The sequence below is a fragment of the Gobius niger genome, assembly GCF_951799975.1.
Source record: "Gobius niger genome assembly, chromosome: 8".
NCBI classification, from domain to species: Eukaryota; Metazoa; Chordata; class Actinopteri; order Gobiiformes; family Gobiidae; genus Gobius; species Gobius niger.
The window spans coordinates 11,662,959-11,682,457 of record NC_136859.1 but is presented as its reverse complement, the minus strand read 5'-3'; the positions used below and the strand labels follow the sequence as shown (position 1 = coordinate 11,682,457).

The window sequence follows — 19,499 nt, the reverse complement described above, 5'->3', positions numbered from 1 at the left end:
GCCATGTTTTTTCAGTTCGTGATGTAGATCTGAGTTTAGACCTAGCTGAGTCCACGTGTGTCATTTATTTAGAATATTGTTATTGCAGCCTTTTGTTATTCTGCCCTTGCATATATTAGCACAAAACTCAAAACATGTCAGACTGTAACCTTCTTTTTCACACTCTCCTCTACAAGAACTTCTTTCCCTTCTCCTCTCTGTTTACACGTGTCTTTTTCCCTTTGTTTTTTCAGAAGATAAAATGCCAGCACACTTCCCACAGTGACCAAGCTCAGAGCTAGAATCACAAGCCCCAGGCCCAGCAGGTGAGAGAGTCCTTCCCTGGAGTTGATGGATTGGTCCCACGTGCCCACGGCAATGCAACTCAGGCTGATGAGAGTCCCCCAGAATCCAAAAGCCAACATGCAGGAGCCACACGACAGTTCAACACCTCCGGTCACCACTGTAATGCCCGCCACAGACACCACGCCAGCAGGTAGCTTCACTGTTTCCGCTTTGGGGTCATAGGACACAGGCGACGGGACATCAGCCTCTAAATAGGCAGGGTTGAGGATCTCCATCTAAGCTCTTGGGTTGCTTTACTCAGAGGTTAAGATGTTTAAATCAGCCGTCTTGGAAATAAAACCAAAAAAATGACACATTTAAATAAGAAGTGCATTAGTTAAAGATAAAAGATTGTAAGCAGCATTCAAAACATCATTTCCCCTTCTGATTGGATGTCAAGCAAAGATGGTTAAACAATTTGGGGAAATTATTGGATTATGTGATTACAAAAGGGGGGCATTTAAACATTCCATCAAATCATTTTTCCAACCTGCACTCGCTTAAATATCTTTATTAATGTGTAATAACCCTTGTCACACTAAATGTTCAACTTTATTGTAATGCATTCTAGCAGCTACATCAAAACTCAACTCACAAACTTCAAAACTAGATATTTATAATGGATATTCTGATTGAATACAAAGCGCTGTCTTGTATTTAGACCATACAATAATTGTGTTTATCATACACAACAATGATAACTACCTAAAATAAATTACGCAAAACAACTTACCACAGTGCGAGGAGCTCTGTTATAAAGTCCCACAAAAAAATGAAAGATTTTCTGCCACGGCCTCTGCACCTCAGTGTTTTCAGTAAAAGACTGTTGGACTTTTTGGACAATGGGCGTAGACATGGGAACCCACATACTGCTGCCATCAGATATGCCACAGCTCTAGGCCTCACAAGATGGAGGGCACAATTGTCAAGATTGTTGACAAAGTTTGTTTGTTCCTCTCCTTCCTTGTGTTAAGTAGGATGCTCTCATCTGTCATTAACCACCATTATGAGCCATTACCAGATATTTATCTAGGAACAACTCCCTTCCTGCTTTGACCTCGCTTTCAATGTAAATACAAGAGCTGACCGACTGAAGCTATGTTTTGGTTTAGATTGTACTGTTTGTTTTCTTGAGTAGTTTATGGTAATGTGCGAACCAATTATTCTGTCCTAATTTGCACACACATTGTTGTCACTAGAGGGCACAGGGGCTGTATATCACTACACAGATACTATATGTCGTGTAGTGATGGCAGTTTTAGAGCTGAAATGGTGGGGAAGAATGTTTTTTTTTTTTTATCGTTTCCCTGAACAGTTCCTTCTCCTAGAGTCTGCTCAAGAAACAAAACACAAATGACAAAACTGAACAACAGGGTTACATACATAAAGCTGCTGACCTGCAAAAGTGGAACAGATCAGTGAAGTTATGTTAGTTATTCTAGCCAAATTTCTACAAAGAATGAGAGAGAGAGATAAACGAGATGCTCTGAGAGTTGTGTTCTTGAGACGTTAAAGCGTTCATAAGAACCTTGGAGAACTAGTCTGAATGCTATTGGAGAAACTGCCTTTTAAACCATAGCTTTGAAAACGCTTGACCTGGTGTATGGTTAATATCTCTATAATTTCTAGACTGATTCACATTAAAGCCACATCGTGTAACTTTTCACCCAATAATTAGAATAAAATACAAGCATTTATTTCAGTACAGATGTTTTTATTGTTGAAAAATAGCCCCAAAACACAAACATGTGTGTTTGCTGGCAGCGGCTCTCTTCTGCTGAGGCATGACTTGTAACTTTACCAGGAGCAGGGACGTCTTCAGCTCGTCTCCATGACAAAAGTCAGCCAAATATGAGCTTTAAATAGGCTAGGTCTAGAGATGGGCTAAGATCTCGTGCCAGAAGATCTCGCGAGATTAAAAAGCCATAAAATGTAATCAAGATTAATAGTTCAGATTTTGTCATTCATTTTACTTGGCTGCATCCAATATACTTACTGTGGATGGCTTAAAGGTACTTAAAGGAACATTTACTTAATAGAGACACACTCATTTTTATATAGTACGGTATATTGTTATGTATTATTAAAAAAAAATACAAAAGTTTATCTATCTCATCTATCTATCTATAATTTTCTTTTTAAGTTATAATACTGTTCAGTTAAAGGAAATATCTTATCTTTTTTATTATTATAAATGAGGAACAAAATCTCATCTTGTCTTGTGGATTTTGTATCTCGGCCAAATCCATTGTTTGATCATCCGGTGCAAAAAAAAAAGAAGCATTTTCTGTGTCTAGATGGCCATTTGGAGCATGTTTTGTATTGCCGGGAAGAATATAACCCAAGATGTTGCATAACCTTTTTTTTTCTTTCTTTTTTTTTTCAGTCAAAAATAAATACTATTGTGGCAAAGAGTGTTGATTATAGTTGGTGGACTTGAAGCCACAAGATTAAAATTGTACGTTTTTGGACTCAATCCCGAGCAGATAATAATCAGGTTTAATATTTGTGCATTCTCTTTTTGGACATTTCTTTAACATCGGATATCCATCTGAAATGATTCTAACATGAACTCAAGTTAGAAAATGTAGGTTTAAGACCATATTCTGTGACATTTTCAGAACATTCAAGTGTCCTGTGCCCTTAAACAGTCTCCCGAGAGCCTAAGTCTGTCTTGGGTATGGTTCAGATGTCATAGGGATTGTGCAGGTGACGGGCTAATTCTATTGGATATGCACTCACGGGTGGATAATTGGATATTGGTGTGGGTGGGCCAGGTCAGGAAATGCGTAATCCGATGAACGCCAGAAATGTTCTTCAACCATAGAAGGAAAAACAGGCAATGAAAACTTAATCCTAACCCAATATGTGACTCAACATGTGAGTAAGTTAGGATGTGCTGTAATGTTGGCATTAGCTAACAATGGAATTAAAAGAAAATAATTAAAAAGCATTTTAAAGCTGTCTATTTCTGTATCAAAAGCCCCCAGGGTCATGGGAGGACAGGCCTGTGAGGCAGACCTGGCCAGTATTTAAATACAAATGCCTCAACTAATGATTAAAAACACATTAATAAAAGCAAACACAAAAGGCCACTTTAAATATAACTTGAAAAGCGTAGATTCCATGTATATTGGTATCATTTTCTTTGCCCCCAGACCTCCTATTCATTTCTAGTACCTCACTGCTCGGCTGTGGTCAATTTATCCCTGTTACAACGTTATTGGTTTGGGGCGACATTTGCACTCCAGTCCAGTCTTGAAAAGCGGCGGGCAAACTATGGCCCACAACAAAGTCTAACTTCAACGTTCATTATTATAAAGTGTGACCAACACCAATGTCTTTACTAACATATAGAGATTCAGTTCAGCCGACTACAATTTGGTGTGTATTTGTTTAACAAGCCTTAAACAGCGATTGATCTGGCCCTGCTGGAGAGTGTAAAGACTCAAAGTGGCCCTTGGATCACAAAGTTGACTCTAGTGGTAGTGAAGAGGAGGGTTCTCGAGGGTCGAGCTCAAGCAGGTGGTGGTCTAAAATTAGTTTTCTGGTCACTAAACCTATTGAAAGGCCAACACTGAAACACACAGCTAAGGTCAAGCTATAAAAAAAAGTCACATTACATGGTTTATGTTTATAATATTTTTGGTCCTCTTTGTTAGAAGCTGAACATTTTGCATGTTTTATGTTTGCACAAAGACTACAGAAATACAAAGATTTATCTTCATATGGAAATTATTAATTAGAGGAGTCATTCTTGGACCTTAAAGTTTCAAACCCATCATCACCTCATTACTGTATTCTGTATATTGTGTGAAGTTTTACCTTTAGTCTTCAAGTGGCCAGTAGGCAATAGTGTCTAGGTGCATAATTCAGTCAAAGCTCAGCTACCTTAAATCCTGCCTTAACAGACTTAACCTCATTGTTGATGGTTGCTGAATTGCCCCTGCTCGTCTTATCCGTACTGTCCTAGAGTCGAGGCAGGCACATTCGGTCATCTTCAGCTAACAGCCAGTGCAGGTACGTTCCCCGACACCAGAGCTTATATGTACTTTCATATTTATATCTAATTGAAGTACTCTAAATAAGTAATCTGATCATTTGTCTTTTTTGTTTAACAGGATTGGATTAATCCAAAGGAATCTGTAAGGTTCTGCCAGCACAGGCAGCTCAGATTTCACTAAAGAAAACTCAAGTGGCAAAATACTTGAGTTTGCCAGAACACCTCAGAACCACATCTCAAATCTTTAATACGACACAACAATGGGAAATAGCACAAGTAGCGCAATATCAAAGGAGATCCTCGAGGACTTGAAGCTCAGCACCAAATTCACCGAAATCGAAATCTGCCAATGGTATGAAAACTTTCAGAAGCAGTGTCCAACGGGGCGCATCACGCCGGAAGAGTTTGAACAGATCTACTCACGTTTTTTTCCGGAAAGCGATGCCAAAAGCTACGCCCGGCATGTGTTTCGCTCATTTGACACCAATGACGATGGCACATTGGACTTCAAAGAGTACATCATTGCTTTGCACATGACCTCCACCGGCAAGACCACTCGGAAACTGGAATGGGCCTTCTCCCTGTTCGACGTGGACAAAAATGGATACATCAACAAGACTGAAGTCACAGAGATCTGTCAGGTAAGAGATGGAGATGAAATCTTGTTATAGAAGATGAACTGTTGTTGTGACATTTTTGCGCGATGCTCTGAAACATAGTTTTTGACAATGGTCTGTTCTCTTTAGTGTGTATGTCTTTGCCCTGATTGAGGGCCCAATTACTCAACAACTTTGAGCCACAAACCCCTAAGGTTTAGCCCTGAGAGCAGAATGTGCTCTTGTTTAAAGCCAGGCTACTTTGTTGTAGACTTCTAATAGAGCGTACTTAGTATCTCAGCCTAATCCAAACTCTTAATTTGCAAAAGTAATTAAATCAGTTTCCGAAGACTGTTTTTCCCTCCTCAAACTCGCGTTCTAAACTTTAATTTCTTCTGTTTAAGAGCAAATGATATAGAACCGTAAGAGGTTTAACCAGATCAGCTGGGAATCCAGCTGGCATTGTAATAGGATTTGATTCCTGGCCAACTGGCCAAGTCCATATGCGTCGTGTTTACATCAAAGTCACAAAATAGCTACATTTTGTGATCAAAGCAAAGTTAAGTAAAGTAAGGAAATTCTAAATAATAAATTAGACACACATTTGTTAAATTGGGAATTATAATTCAAAATGCATTTTGCAGCATAGCTGCTGTAGAAAATGGAACATTATTCCTTGCTGATCCCAATTATTCTGAATGTGCATTTGAAATTAATTGGTGAATGCAACAGTTCACAATTAGTTTATTTTAGTTGGTAAATATGTGATTTATGCATTAGACACTGATACATCCAACAAAATGTCTCCCAGTGTGAGTTAACCCTTTTATGTTTCTCCACATCCATCATGGATGCCATGTGAGTGAAGTCAGGGGCCAACAGGGCCAAGGCAGGAGATCCTGGAGTTTGGCTTGTGGCTTTAATCCATGTTAATCTAGGTGTTTTAAATGTGGCTCTAAGTGGGACGCTCATTAACCTGAAATGCACAGTTATTTACAGTTGACTTCATCTGAATGTCCTCCTCTGCCAAGGGGCCCGTACTCTGTTCTTTTTATAAACAGGAACTAACGTGAATCAAGCTATTTCAAGCACACTTCACTATGAGCTGTCATAAATACATTTAAAAAACAAAATGTGTGCTGAACTTGTTTATTGATTTCTCATCCCTTTAGATAATGAAACCAATTGGGAGATGTGCAAATGATGTTGTATAGATGATTTGTGTAGGGCGTGTTACTGACTTTGTGCCCAATCCTCTCACAGGCCATCTTTAAGCTGATTCCTAAGGAGGAGCTGAGTAAGCTACCGCTAGATGAGAACACACCAGAGAAGAGGGCTAACAAGCTCTGGTCTTTCTTCGAAAAGAAAGACAATGGTCAGTGAGTTACTCATATGTACTGCATGTCTAGACCCTTTCATAACAGCTGCAAAGTGTCAGACTGGGATTGTTAGAGTAAATGCAATAGTACTTTATCGACTGAATTGTTTACTATAATTTAATGTAACTCTGAAACATGGTAATCTCAGCAAACCCTTTTTTTCTAATTGTACTTCACCATATGAAACACTTTAAGTCAATGTAGAAATGATATGGCTAACTGTTTGTGTGACTGTGAGCTCTCTGTCTGGAGTGTTTCTTTAAAGCTAAGTTTTATTATAGCAACGTTTTCAAATGTAGTCATCCGGACTGGGTTGCTTTGAGTTCAAGACATTTCATATTTTAGCAAGAAGCTTCTTTCGTGTTGAACTAAAGCTTACATGTACACATGTCCTGTATGTTTTTGTGTATGACAGAATGTTCTTACTCTGCACTGGTACTTCCTACTCTGGCTTATTTTAAACAAAGATAAATTGGATGTAAGCTCCTGCTTCCTCTTTGCAGCAGCTGTCCCTCCATCTTGTAGATTATGTCTCGGTATCAGATGTATGGCTTAGCAACAATACAATAAATCCACCTGGATTCCAGCACTTCTTATGTCATGCAAGCTTTACAATCCTTCGCACAATGTTTAGCATAACAGAAATGTCCTCAGGTCCTGAGGTGTCTTTTGAATGTGTCTTGCATGTCAGTGTGAGTACTGCACACAATAGATAATACCAGATGTCTTAGTCAAAGCACCAAGTCTTTTATATTTACATCCTCATTTATGTCTGGAGGGCAAAATGAATCCTGACTTTTATTCTTTCTTTCTCTTTTATTCAGAGCGTCTTGCTGAAGGAGAGTTCATCAAAGGAGTCATTGAAAATGAAAATGCGATGCGTCTCATTCATTATGAACCAATCGCGAAATAGAAGACATTTCTCTGATGGATTTTCCCCCTTTGCATTTTGCGCCTCCTTGTTTCCCCTCAACCCATGTCATGTAAATATGTCCTACATTCTTTGTTTTTCAACTGAACAACTGTACTGAATTTGTAAACTTTTAATTAGAGAAGCTAGTTTAAGAGTCCATTATGGCTGAATTGTTGCTGATGACTTTATACTTCATAGGTTAACATATAAGATAAACTCAACACCATAGGGAAATATACTGTAAATCTACCTGTGAATGTAGTGGAGCACAGCAGTCTCATTAATATTCATTACGCCAACAAAGCATATCACGATATAGGATAACATAATATTATTTTTTATCTATATATTTGGTGACAGTGCTTCTTGGACATACAGTTGGTGTTTCTAGCCTTATATATAGCCATATTCCAAGGATTTTCTTACATAAATAGATACATAAATGGTTCTCTTTGTTCTGTAATTTCACCAATGCAGAGAAATGTAACAAAAACATTAATAAAGCCTTCATGTAATGTTGTTTTATTTTTTTTACTTGACTTGACGTGACTCGATTTGGACGCTGCAATGCAGTGGCAGGTCCTCTTTCTTCTGTCTGTTCTTGTTTGTAATTGTGCATGCCAGGATTCAAAAATGTCATAAAGTCACAAAGATCACAGTTGACAAATTCAAAGGCTGCAGTTATTTTTGTACTCTACAGAGAATGGTATATCTCCCAGTTTAAACTGTTGCCCCTGTACTTTAGACCCCTAAAATGCATGCAATTATTTTATTTCTTCAGATCACATTTCAGTTTTCCCTCAAATGTTATTGCTCATGAACATGTGTCAAACCTACACTAAAACTTGATTTCAAACAATATCAAAACAGTCCTCTCAAAAGAAATGATATACAGTATTTTCAAAAATAGTCTAGTGCTAATGCTCGCTTCATCTCTTTCCAACTTTGGCTCTGACCCCGTCCCCCTCTGCCCCTCAGCCTCAGCCGCTCCGTCTTTACTCATTCTACTTCTTCTCCGGTCCAACTCTGGATTACACATAATCTTCTGTTCTACATCGGCATGCAGACTTTTCAAAATCTCTGTAATCTTGCCATCTCCATTACTCCTTCCCACTGGTTTGTGCATCTGCACTGTGCGTTTATTGTATGTTTTCTTGCACGCACAGTGCCTTTATAAAGCCATGCAACGAATGTGTTGTGTGAAGGATTGTCATCAAATGGGATCAAATATTTAGAGATAAATAGGAATGTATTGTAAAATGCATGCCAAAAAAAAGTTTATGTTTGTTGACCTTGTAGTGACCCAGCTGCAGTATGAGTGGTCAGCATGATGCCTTTACTTTCCATCACAGTGCTCTCCAGGACGCTTCAGCATCAATTGTTTTGTAGGTTTTCTGATGAGAGGGTCCGTCAGCTGTGAAAACCCTTCCAAACAATTGATCCTGGAGCGTCTTAGAGAGCTGTGTGATGGAAAGTAAAGGCACCAAGCATATCAACTTTTTTCATATGAAAAGTTGCATAATGCACCTTTAAGACACGTTCTACTCCTTTATAATGAGGCACTGAAGATACAACCAAACACATATAGTCAGAATGAAGAATTTTGCAGCGAAGCAAAAAAAACCTTTGACCCCTGGACACAACAAATGTGGAAAAAGTGACATTTAGCACAATAGCGCCCCCTCTAGGCTGGAAAAGTAAAAAGCATTGGAAGTGAAAGGATTAGGGGCGACAGAGAGAGTAGAGCGTGTTGTAATTGTGATCGGAGGGGTCTGTCGTTGTGTCTTTGGGCAAGACACCCGCATTTCCTCCAGTGCCTGCGTACACTGGTGTATGAATGGGAGTGTGAATGGGTGAGTGTGGTTCCTTGATGTAAAGCGCTTTGAGTGCCTAAAGCAGGTAGAAAAGGCGCTATATAAAAGTGACCATTTAGTTTCTCAGAAATGGCTCATATTTGGCAGATAACCAACTGTTTATCTGCTGATCAAAAAAGCCAATGGGACCCAAATCGTATTTTGTGGACACATTAATCTCCAATTATACAAAATAACAGCCGTCCTCTGTAAGGTAGACATGGAAATTAGAAAGAGCGCCTGTTGGAGCTATTATTCACATGAGAAATGTTGTTTGACGAATGTTGACAAAGATTATTGGCACATCAGGGCAGGTCATTTTGTAAAGGTTGTAAACCTGAGATACTCTTTTTAGGAAGACCAGAAAGCAGTGCATTACAGTCATCGATAGTCCTGTTGGCCCGAGAGAGATTGGGGCGGACTCTGGTTATGTTAAAGGTGCTAGATGCAAGTAGGCCATTTTATACTCAGTACTGCCACCTCAGGCCATACGTGTAAACTGCACCTTCTATATTAAGCTTGTGCATGACGGCACAAGCTTAATATAGAAGTGTTACTTCGGACCCGAAGTAACACCTTTTTAAATGACAGTGCAGGACTTTAGAGACAGTTGTGGTTAATAGGACCCCTTCCGAAACAAGCAGATTGGTAAGAGGTCTTACGCCAAACCGGATGTGCTTCAGCGTCCGCCATGATAAGAAGCGTCTGAATCGGTCAGTCAGTTAGGAAGGAGTTAGGAAAAGAAGCCTCAATGCTATCTATCATGGCCACTTTAGCATAGGGACCTCTGAGGCTAACTCACCGGTGATTAGGAGCTATGTGCCATCCCATAAGCCACTGCGCCAATCCCCCACCCCCCTCGGCCCCACCCTCCAGTGATTCATGCACAACCACTGTTGATTGACAGGAGCACATTTAATAATAAAAAAATTATTAAAAAAATAAGATTGCGCAAGCCAAACTTTATAAAAGTGACAAAATACATGTTGTCGTCACCACAGCACAGTCACATGTCAGTGTGTTAAAGAGCCGCCTCAATAAATGGCTTTAATGAAGGCAGTTTGAGCTTTTACTTTCATTTATTAGAAACTTAAGCCACATGGCTAAGTCATGACGGGTCAGACAAAGAGCGGTTCAGAAGCCCCTTATGAGAGACCAACAGGCCCGTTTAACCGTGAGGCCATCCTTCTGTGGACCCACCACCTGCAGGAGGAGCCATAAGGGGCTGGTGCAATATGTGACATAGTGGAAGAAAATGGATGGAGTTAATTGTGAAAAAGAAAATAACTAAAACTCAAAAATGTGCTTTTTTTGTGGTTCAAAGCCCCCCCCCCCCCCCTGAACTGTGCACATTTTCTCTAGTTTGGCTTTACCAAATCTAAAAGCTTCTCGACTGAAGAGCAACAGTGTAACGCCTCATTGAGGCGCCTGCAAAAAGTGATCGGAACTTTTTTGACACGTTGCTGCCATGTCTTTGTCACATTTTGGAAGCGTTTTTGTTGTGTTTTCGGCTCTTTTTCATCACTTTTTTTGTTAGATTTTATCTGTTTTTATTGCTTTTTCATTGCTTTTAAAAAAAAAAGATCTTTGGTTGTGTCTGTGTCGTTTTCGTCGCTACTGAAGAAAATGTGCTCGGTTCAGATGGGGGTTAAGAAACCTGGAAAGACTGGAAAGTTTGGCGTCTGTAGCGAAGTGAAGATGTTGTTGCAAGAGTGTAAAGAACTCCAGTCCTACAGTTCTGCAACGTCTTTGCCTGTATATTACTCCTGTCTTTAGCCGCTGCTGTCTCCCAGAACGGAAATGACCATATTTAGATTACAGCATCATCTCGGTCACAGCCTTTCATGCTACACGTGGATACCAAACCCACCAGTATGTCTCAAAAGACCCTGTTCACTTATTTGTTTGTCAGTATTTTGTAAGTAAATAAAAACACACACACTTTTAAATCAACCACTTTTTATTTTTTCACAACCCCAATAAAGAAAAAAGAAAAAACTAAACAAAGATTAATTAGTCTCCTCCGTTTCCTGCTGAACTTCATTATCAATATCATTATTCTACACTTCCCTTGTGCTTGGGCTGAAACGCGTGGATTTTAAAGACATTTTGTGACACTCGGCGGCCACTTCATTAGGTACACCTTGAGAGTGGAAAACAGTAGATGTCACATGATTCAGAGCCACATTGGAGGCACGTTTTATCGAGTGAAAGCTTCAGATTAGATGGAAAAGGATGAGGATTAAGTGACATTTTTGGACTAAAGGCTGTCTCCAATTTGACAAAGAGGTTCTTTTTTTCCGCCATAGTCTTAAAGTGGACATATCCTGCATAAATGTAGGGGTTAAACCTATTTCTCAGCAACTCATCAGTGATATTTCATGTTTTATGACTTCAAGCAGTACTAAGTAACTCAAGCCCCTAGAGGCCATAAGCGCCACTGCAGGTGTCGCAGCATGTTACGTTTTTTTACTCTTAAAATTGTCCCTGAGAATAAATACTACTGACAGAAAAGACAAAGGGATAGAGGGTTATTGTACATCCCATTACACAATGGAGATAATTTTGGCTGTAAAAACTGTTTAAGTGTTAGCTTTGCCCTGTAGCATGCTAGCTTCTTCTTCATGATTCCATTATGTGTATTGGGGACCCGGAGGCAGCAAAGTTGCAATTGTGGTTTTCTGGCCAGAGACACCAGGTGGAGATGAAAGACCCCCAAATCATCCCATTAACACTTGTATGTTAATGTACATATCTCAGTATGTAAAAAACGGTGGCCTATTCCTTTAATGCTGTGCCAGGTGCCGCATTTTTCTGTGAAAAAATGCGTCACCTGTTCATCCTGAAGGGGTTAGTCCCCATCAGGATGAACTTGTATTGCGCTTTACAAGCCTGTGTTACCAAGTTTCTTAAAGTGCTACACTGTCGTCATTATTCATTCACTCCATACTCGGTGGTGGTAAGCTGTTGTAGCCAAGGATGCCCTGGGGTAGATTGACTTCCATGAGGCAACCAGTCTGTCACACAGGCCCCTCCAACCACCACCAACCACTTACTCACGCACTACATTCATTCAGGCTTTCTGGTGTTCCCAAATGGTCTCCCATCGAAGTACTAACCAGACCCTGCCTTGCTTAGCTTCCGAGATCTGACGGGATCAGGCAGGGCAAAGGCAGAATGGCCTTAGTGAGGACAATTCACATGTTTGAAAGCACCATTTGGTTTTGTCAAGCTTATACCTTTATGAGCTGGTGGTTACTGTATATGAAAGCATTAGTTAAAACGGGACAGCTCTTTTGACCTTAGGTTTTTGTCCGTGGTCTGTAAAGTAGTACAATCAAGAGACTGAAACCCAAAGTCCAAAGAGCCGACCCGTTTAAACTAATGCTTTCATATAACCACCAGATTGTAAAGGCATGTGCTTGACGAAACCAACTGGTGCTTTCAAACTTCTGAATTATCCTCACCATAACAATATTCACCAGACTAAGACCTTTACGATGGACATAATTATATAAACTGGTCTCATTAACTGCAACACGATTCTGACCCTTGTCCTGAAGGTGTTTGAACACAAAAATCTCCTCACTCTGCGCTGGTCCCAAACTCTTCGATCTCCTCCGTCAGCTCCTGGGTCAGCCGGGCCATCTCCTCACTCTGAGTCTTTGCGATGTAAATCCAGATGGACTTCTGCGCTGAGAATTTCCACAAACATCTCCTCCCACTTTCTGTGCAGCTGCGTGTTATGCTGCAGCAGGCGCTCGTTCCCCTCATCCCACACCCTTTTCTCGTCACGCAATGGCCACTGCTTCCACGAAACTCCTCTCAACGACGAGAGCTCTTGGTTCAAGCCGCACCTTCTCTGCAGCAACCACTCCCGCTCAGCTTTCAGGCTGTTCAGACGAACCTGCAGCATCTTCTCGCTCGGTATTTTCTCATTCAGGTCTCTCTCGTCATGTGTGATGTTCTCGAGCTCCACCTCCACAGGTCCAAGCTTCTCCAGCTTCTTCTGAAGCCGCTCCACGGTCTTCTTGAGCTGCTTTTGCTTAGCTTTCATCTGTGCGTCTTTCTTGGCCATGTCTTTGTAGTTCTTCTCCGCTGATTTGTGGTTCCTGATCTTGGTCACCAGCTTATCCACATCTTGGTGTAGAAGGATATTGTCTCTCCTCAGACTGTAACCTTCCTGTAGCTGCTGCTTGTACCTTAAAGCCTCGGTTTTCTGCTCGTCAAGCTCTTTTTCCAGCTTCCAGCTTTTCCAGCTTGTGTTTCAGCAGCTGCTCGTTTTCGCTGTCAAGGACGCGCTTTAACACTCGAGTTTATGCGTCCAGTTTATCTCCTTAAAGAGTTTCCTGAGCGTTTGGGAAATCTCTCGCCGCATCAACTAATTTTTTTCTTGAACGCCTTGGCTCTCGGCTTCCAGCTCGAGACATCGCTCCTTCTGGGACGTTTGCTGCTGGAGTTTGGCGTTGGCACTCTCCAACTCACCCTCTAAAACGCCCGTGTGGCTCCTCAACGCCGAGATTTGCTTCTCGATGTCGTTAGCCCTTTCCAAACACAGCTCTGGCTTTATTTTGTCACAGAGCTGTGTGAGTTCGTCCTGAACGGCCTCATTTTCCCCCAAAAGACCATTTTTTTCTCCTTCCAACTGGAGAATGTGGTGCTTCATGTTGGCCTGCTCTTCCAGAGTGGATTTAGCTCGTTTGACTACCTCCTTCAGAGCTCCTGTCTCCATTTTCAGACCTGCTATCTCAATCTGAAGCTCTGAAGTGTTCTCAACACTCCACTGTGGGTCATGTTCCTTGTTAATCTCCTCCAGTTCGTCTTGAAGCGCCTTATCAGATCACTTTATTTGAGTTGTTTATATAAATGCTAACTAAAAGACTATTTTGTAGCCATGGATATAAACAGTCCAGTGATCCTTGTTAAATGTTTTCCATGTGTTTATTAATGTAACTACCTACTACATCATAAGAAAAGATTAGACTTTGATCTTAAAATGGAGAAAAGAGAAATATTATTTTTTTCCCTTAGAGAAAGACACTTTTAAGACTGTTGGTATTGGCTAATATCGGATATTGGCAGATACTCAAACCCCCAGTATTGGTATCGGAAGCACAAAAGCTGGATTGGTGCGTCTCTATTTGAAGAGAAAAGACTGAACTTTCTTCCATTTCTCCTTCATTACTTTCACAAATGATTGAAAGCAGCAGCGCCTGACATCTGGAACTGTGGGGCATCAAAAGCTTTCCATGGATTTTTGCTAAGTTTTACGGTTTGAAAATGCATCTTATTTATTTACGACAAACAACTTCCTTTACATTGCATTATTCATTCACTCTGACACCTTAGTCTGGAAATGTCTTTGCCAAAATAAGTATCATGAACACCTCAGTTCACCACCAATCACAGTAACACACTGTAACACATATTCACACAGGCATGATGGGTGAATTGTTTTGCTCAAGGACACAATGATGCTGCGCTGGTCAGAGCTGGGATCAAACAGCCACCCTTCTCATTAGAAGATGATCCCTTCACCTGAGCCACTGCCACAGGTGGATCCGCATCATATCCTGTGTGTGCTTTAGGCTTCACACTGTGTCCGATCCACATTCAGTTTAATCTAGTCGCTCATGCTTTTGTGCAGCAGCAAAGTCTCCACCGTCAACAAGGAGAAACATTACACTGCATTGTATCGTCCATCTCGTCCATCTCTCTCTCACAGTCCTCACAGCCCTCGGGCCCACAGCCGCCCACTAAAACTAGTGTAGGAACGTCCCCATTCCCTACACCAACCACGTTCCCGTTAGGAGCCCAGGACACGTCCATCATCCCGTCGGGGCACTGCAACAGGCCGCTGACGGAGTACATCCCGCCCCCTGGCACCACCTCATCATAGGCGGGGGCACGGGCGGCTGATCGAGCCTCCTCCAGCCGTAGCCTCTGTCTCCGCCGCATTTCGATAATGGTTTTGGTGTAGGAGTTCAGGGTGACCACAGCAGCACCCATGCAGCAGCTGAAGGACACCCAGGCCAGGCTAGGACAGTGCAGACAGAAGTGAGTGTCAAAGAGGAAGGTAAGAAGGCATAGAGGAGAACTTTGTTAAGTCACCTACGCAAAGGACCAGCCATAGTCCCAGCTCTGAGGTCTCCAGTCTTTGGGTCCTACTATGACTGTCATCTGAAACACTGTGGTGAACATCATATGAGCCACCATGCCCATAAGCCCTACCAATGTGAGATAAGGACAAGTCAGATAATAGATAATGAATAAAATTGAATAAAATCTCCATTATAGCTCACCTGACAACACTGTGCAAACAGCTGCATAAGCGTTAATTTTAAGTGAGTGTATTTCTTTACGACAACACAAGACTTCCAGCCACATCAACAAAAATCCCATTCCCAACAGGCCGATGTAGGCGAATTCGGAGATCACAGACAGCCAGAGTACACCTGCGATAGGCCAGCACAAACCAAGTGTTAATATATAAACATATTCACTGAGGATTTTGTGTGTGCTAAGTTTATTCAACAGTTTTCTCATTTATTATGTCAGTACAATATAAACCAATCACACCTTGTGTATCTCCTGGGGTCAAATCTATGAAGCTGCGACATTTCTCTCCTGCAAAAAAAACCACAATGCTGAATAATATTTTAATTTTCAATTAGGATAATACTGGGTAACGTTTCACCCAATAAGTAAAATAAAATACAAGCACTGATTTATAGTGCATATGACTTAGAATATGACTTATTTAGGTGATAACATTGGTTGTAAGTAGCAATTATAATTTTGTTTCAGTGAAGCAGCAGTTTTAATGAAGAAATGGTCAGAAAGGTTATTTGTATTTTATTTTTCAAGCTACTGACAGGAAGTGACATAGGAGAAGGTAACATTCAATAGCAGTTGGACTAATTTCCCATACGTTTAGTAATGATGTAATTGCTCTACTTTCGGGTCCAACAGAACTTAAGCCCTAGTCACTATGATGGGATTTAGCTGATTTTAACCTGCTATAGAGCTGATTATAATTCTCTCTTTAAACATCTGATCACACAGAAATATTACATTTACTCTGGATTTTCATTAGCAATGCTTTTCTGCCATTAATTATCCAATTATTTTTTTTCCATACACAATGAAGGCTTATTTTAAATGTAAAAGTATCTTAATTTTACCTGGAGAAATGGTGAGCTATATTGTTCGAATAAGGTATAAAACAGCTTTTGGCCTTTTACCTGTTTTACCTGTACCCTTTTACCAGCAGGAGATTCAGATGAAGTTGTGTTTGTTGCTGTGTTTATCTAAAGAGCTTTCAGCAGTTTGGACACGGAGGTAACATATTATTGTGTGTGATGTCAACATTAACTTAACATTGTTGGCACGGCAACACTTTAAAATTGATTACCTTCTCTATGTCACTTCCTGTCGGTGTCCAATAAGGAAGTGAAACTATAAACATCAAAAAAATGGCAAAACTAAAGAAAGCTGGGTACAATCTTAAGCAAAATCTTAAATATTATCATGTTAACTATGTTTTTAAAAAAAAAAAAGGTCGAATGTGTCATATGCACTTTAACTACGGGTGTTATTATTTGAGAACAATACAGCATCTTAACTTTAATGTGGACAAAACATTTTAGTTGATATTGTGATGTTGCAACATACAACCTGGAATGTTCCTTCTTTAACCATCTGAACCATATTCTAAAAACTGTAATCTTCTCACCATCATTGTGTTTCTCGCAGCTCTCCCAGAAGCCCGTGTGAAAGTATCGGAAAGCGAACTTGTCCTCTCCGGTCTCCCAGATGTAGCTGACAGCGTTGGCTATCTGCCTCTGCCTGATCCTGGCCAGCTCGTCCTTCCGGGCCGGGGACAGTGTGCGGTTGTAGGGGTTCTGGGTTGGACTCTCTGTATGGGACAAAACGGAAAATAATCATAATATTGTTTTTCTCTTTACAGCCTATAATTCCCACAGGTAGCACCCTGGAGCAAAGTGGAGCACCAATCACACCTCCTGGACTAATCCCAAATCTTAATTGTCCTCACAGTCTGGAAAAAAGGTATGAGCAAAACAGGATTAAGAGCAGTTAAACCCGGGACATTGAGTTTTGTGAATGAGGAGACAGATTAGTTTTTTAGCCTGTTATATGGCATTATAAAGCCTAAATCCTTCGTTTTAGGGGGATTCTTTGTACCAGTTTGGCCTCAGTCAGGACTAGGATCTAAATGGCTCCACTGCATGAATAACATTTGTGTGATCAGGCGTTTGAAGTTGTGCTGAATTCTGAGACACGGTCCCCGATTAGTTTTAGACATGCTCAATTCAAATCAGTAACACAGCACAAAGCATATATGAAAGCATTTTTTTCCCCTCTCTCAATATAACAAGAAAATCCAATTAACGCAATTATTTATACTCAACTTTATTTATTGAGTATAAATAAAGTTGTCTTTCCTTGCCTTATAAGCACTGCTAATACAGTGATTATAACTTCATGCAAATCTGAACAGAGGAAGTTAAAATATGTTTTAATCCTGCCCTTTTACCCTTTTAAAACATAAAGCTTTAGTTGTATGTATCAGAATCAGAAACTATACAACTTTGAGTTTGTTTCGAGGGTTATGAATTGTTTAATGATAGAGGTATAGAGTGGGGAAAAAAAGGTACTACTGGTATTAAAATAATTGGAACCAACAAAAACTTTTTGATTAGCTTGAGGGTCCTGAGTCAGCACTAACTAGTGAAAGTTACCTGATTGTTCCAGCTAAAAACAAAGAAAAGAAATAACCTTTTTATAAAATAAATAATTTTTAACCTAATAGTTTTTTAATACTGTCTTATGGTTCAAATAATGTATAATAAACCTACACGTTGGTACCAAAAACATTTGTTCAGGTACCGGTCACGTAAACCCAGTTTTCTTCAAGCACTGATATCGAAAAAATATACTCAGGGTCAACTATTTATTGGTTTCTCTTGTGTTTTAGAACAGAAGTTCAATTTTGTCACCTCATCCAACGTTTGGACCACAAAACTAAACTGTGACAAACTGACTAAACCTTGTCTAACATAAACCTAAACTAAATCATCCCTTATCTGGGTGTGATCCAGCCCCATATCTAATACAGAACTACAGTAGAACCTGAGCACCGACAGTTCACTCTGGGAACTGCTGTTTTATAGGGTTCATACCTGTTGTGTACGGCTCACTGTTGTTCTGCCCACAGTTCTTCATCTTGACTGGAGACAGACACAGAGGCTTCACCACTTTATGGGTCCCCTCGCACCAGTAGGATGTGCAGAGCGCCAGGATGGATAAGGCCAGTGCCAGGGAGGTCAAAGTGAGGGAGAGCAGGGAGCGAGAGCGGCGGGACATTCGCTCCAGCATGGCGAAAAAAACGAGGGGAGAGAGGACTGAGCGAAGAGAGGCCAGCGAAACACGTGGAGGCAGCAGGTAGGAACACACCCGCAGATGGAACCGAGAGGTCAGGGCAGATGTTTTGGGACGGTTTAAGGCCTGATGAGCTGCCAGGTTTAAATGAAAAGTGGAGCTAACTGTGATGTAAGAGAAGATAAAACAGTGGGCAATGTGATACCATCAAGTACAGAGTAATTAAAACAGAGGGGGATCAAGAACGGGGGTTGCGACACTCCGATGGGAACAGATGGAACAAAAAGTGAACAAGATGGGATTTAGATAGACCATGAGTTGTTCCGGGGCCAAATAGTGGGATTGAAGGAAATTGCAGTATGTTGGCCAGACAGCTTTAGTGTGGGATCTTGTTACTGAACTTATAGTAAAGATCCTATTGTGCAATGACTGTGTGCAAAAGTTTCTGTGGGACTAAACGATAGCTATTAAAAAACAAAAAAAAACTAAAATGATAGTTTATCGGGTCAGTCATTTTACTGCATGTAAGTGACTGTAGAAACTGTCCTATTTTATCCAAATGTTGACAGTGACATTTGTAGAGGGACTTACATTTCCGTGCCCTTTTTTAAAACTTTTAAGCCTGATCATGCTGCTCAGTATTAAATCTGTAGTTTCATTATGGGTGATTATGGGGTAAGGGTGATATGACTTTCCGATAAAATTATGGTGAAAAACACGCATCTAAATGAAATCCTTCTCTGGTAATCCCTGTCGGTCCACTATAATCTGTTTATGTTAGGTGTGTTTTAGTGAGAAGCACACCGCTTCAGCTGTCTGTCCATCTTGCATTTCACTGTGATCTCCGCCTCTGCAACACAGCGGACAGGTTACAACATTATTACTCATTCATTAGACTCAAGATGCAACATAAGTAGACGTTTTTCACGAGGATGGCCATGGGAGAGAATTAAGCAATTTGAGGGTGGCACCAGGACAGCCCCATGTCTGTAGTGAGGGTGTACAATTTCAGCATTGTGGTAAATAGGT

The 19,499-nt window shown here is 40.6% G+C and overlaps 3 protein-coding genes across 3 annotated transcripts; 1 reads left to right on the top strand and 2 right to left on the bottom strand.

Moving 5' to 3' along the window:
- Positions 1-137: 137 nt before the first annotated feature.
- Positions 138-676, bottom strand: LOC306966832 (uncharacterized protein; the record flags this gene model as incomplete). The annotated part of the gene is made up of 1 exon (XM_079561648.1): positions 138-676. The coding sequence occupies exon 1, from the start codon at positions 558-560 to the stop codon at positions 138-140; it is 423 nt and encodes a 140-aa protein (XP_079417774.1). The 5' UTR covers positions 561-676.
- On the top strand, positions 343-7,393 carry rcvrn2 (recoverin 2). The gene is made up of 5 exons (XM_079561821.1): positions 343-475; positions 4,300-4,344; positions 4,446-4,968; positions 6,187-6,298; positions 7,127-7,393. Exons 3-5 carry the CDS (start codon positions 4,588-4,590, stop codon positions 7,213-7,215), a joined length of 582 nt encoding a protein of 193 aa, XP_079417947.1. The 5' UTR covers positions 343-475; positions 4,300-4,344; positions 4,446-4,587; the 3' UTR covers positions 7,216-7,393.
- Positions 7,394-14,732: 7,339 nt separating this feature from the next.
- On the bottom strand, positions 14,733-18,579 carry LOC306966831 (germ cell-specific gene 1-like protein; the record flags this gene model as incomplete). Its single annotated transcript, XM_079561647.1, has 6 exons — positions 18,272-18,579; positions 16,804-16,986; positions 15,648-15,695; positions 15,371-15,523; positions 15,184-15,295; positions 14,733-15,105 (listed from the first exon to the last, which is right to left on the bottom strand). Exons 1-6 carry the CDS (start codon positions 18,465-18,467, stop codon positions 14,733-14,735), a joined length of 1,065 nt encoding a protein of 354 aa, XP_079417773.1. The 5' UTR covers positions 18,468-18,579.
- Between the last annotated feature and the right edge of the window lie 920 nt (positions 18,580-19,499).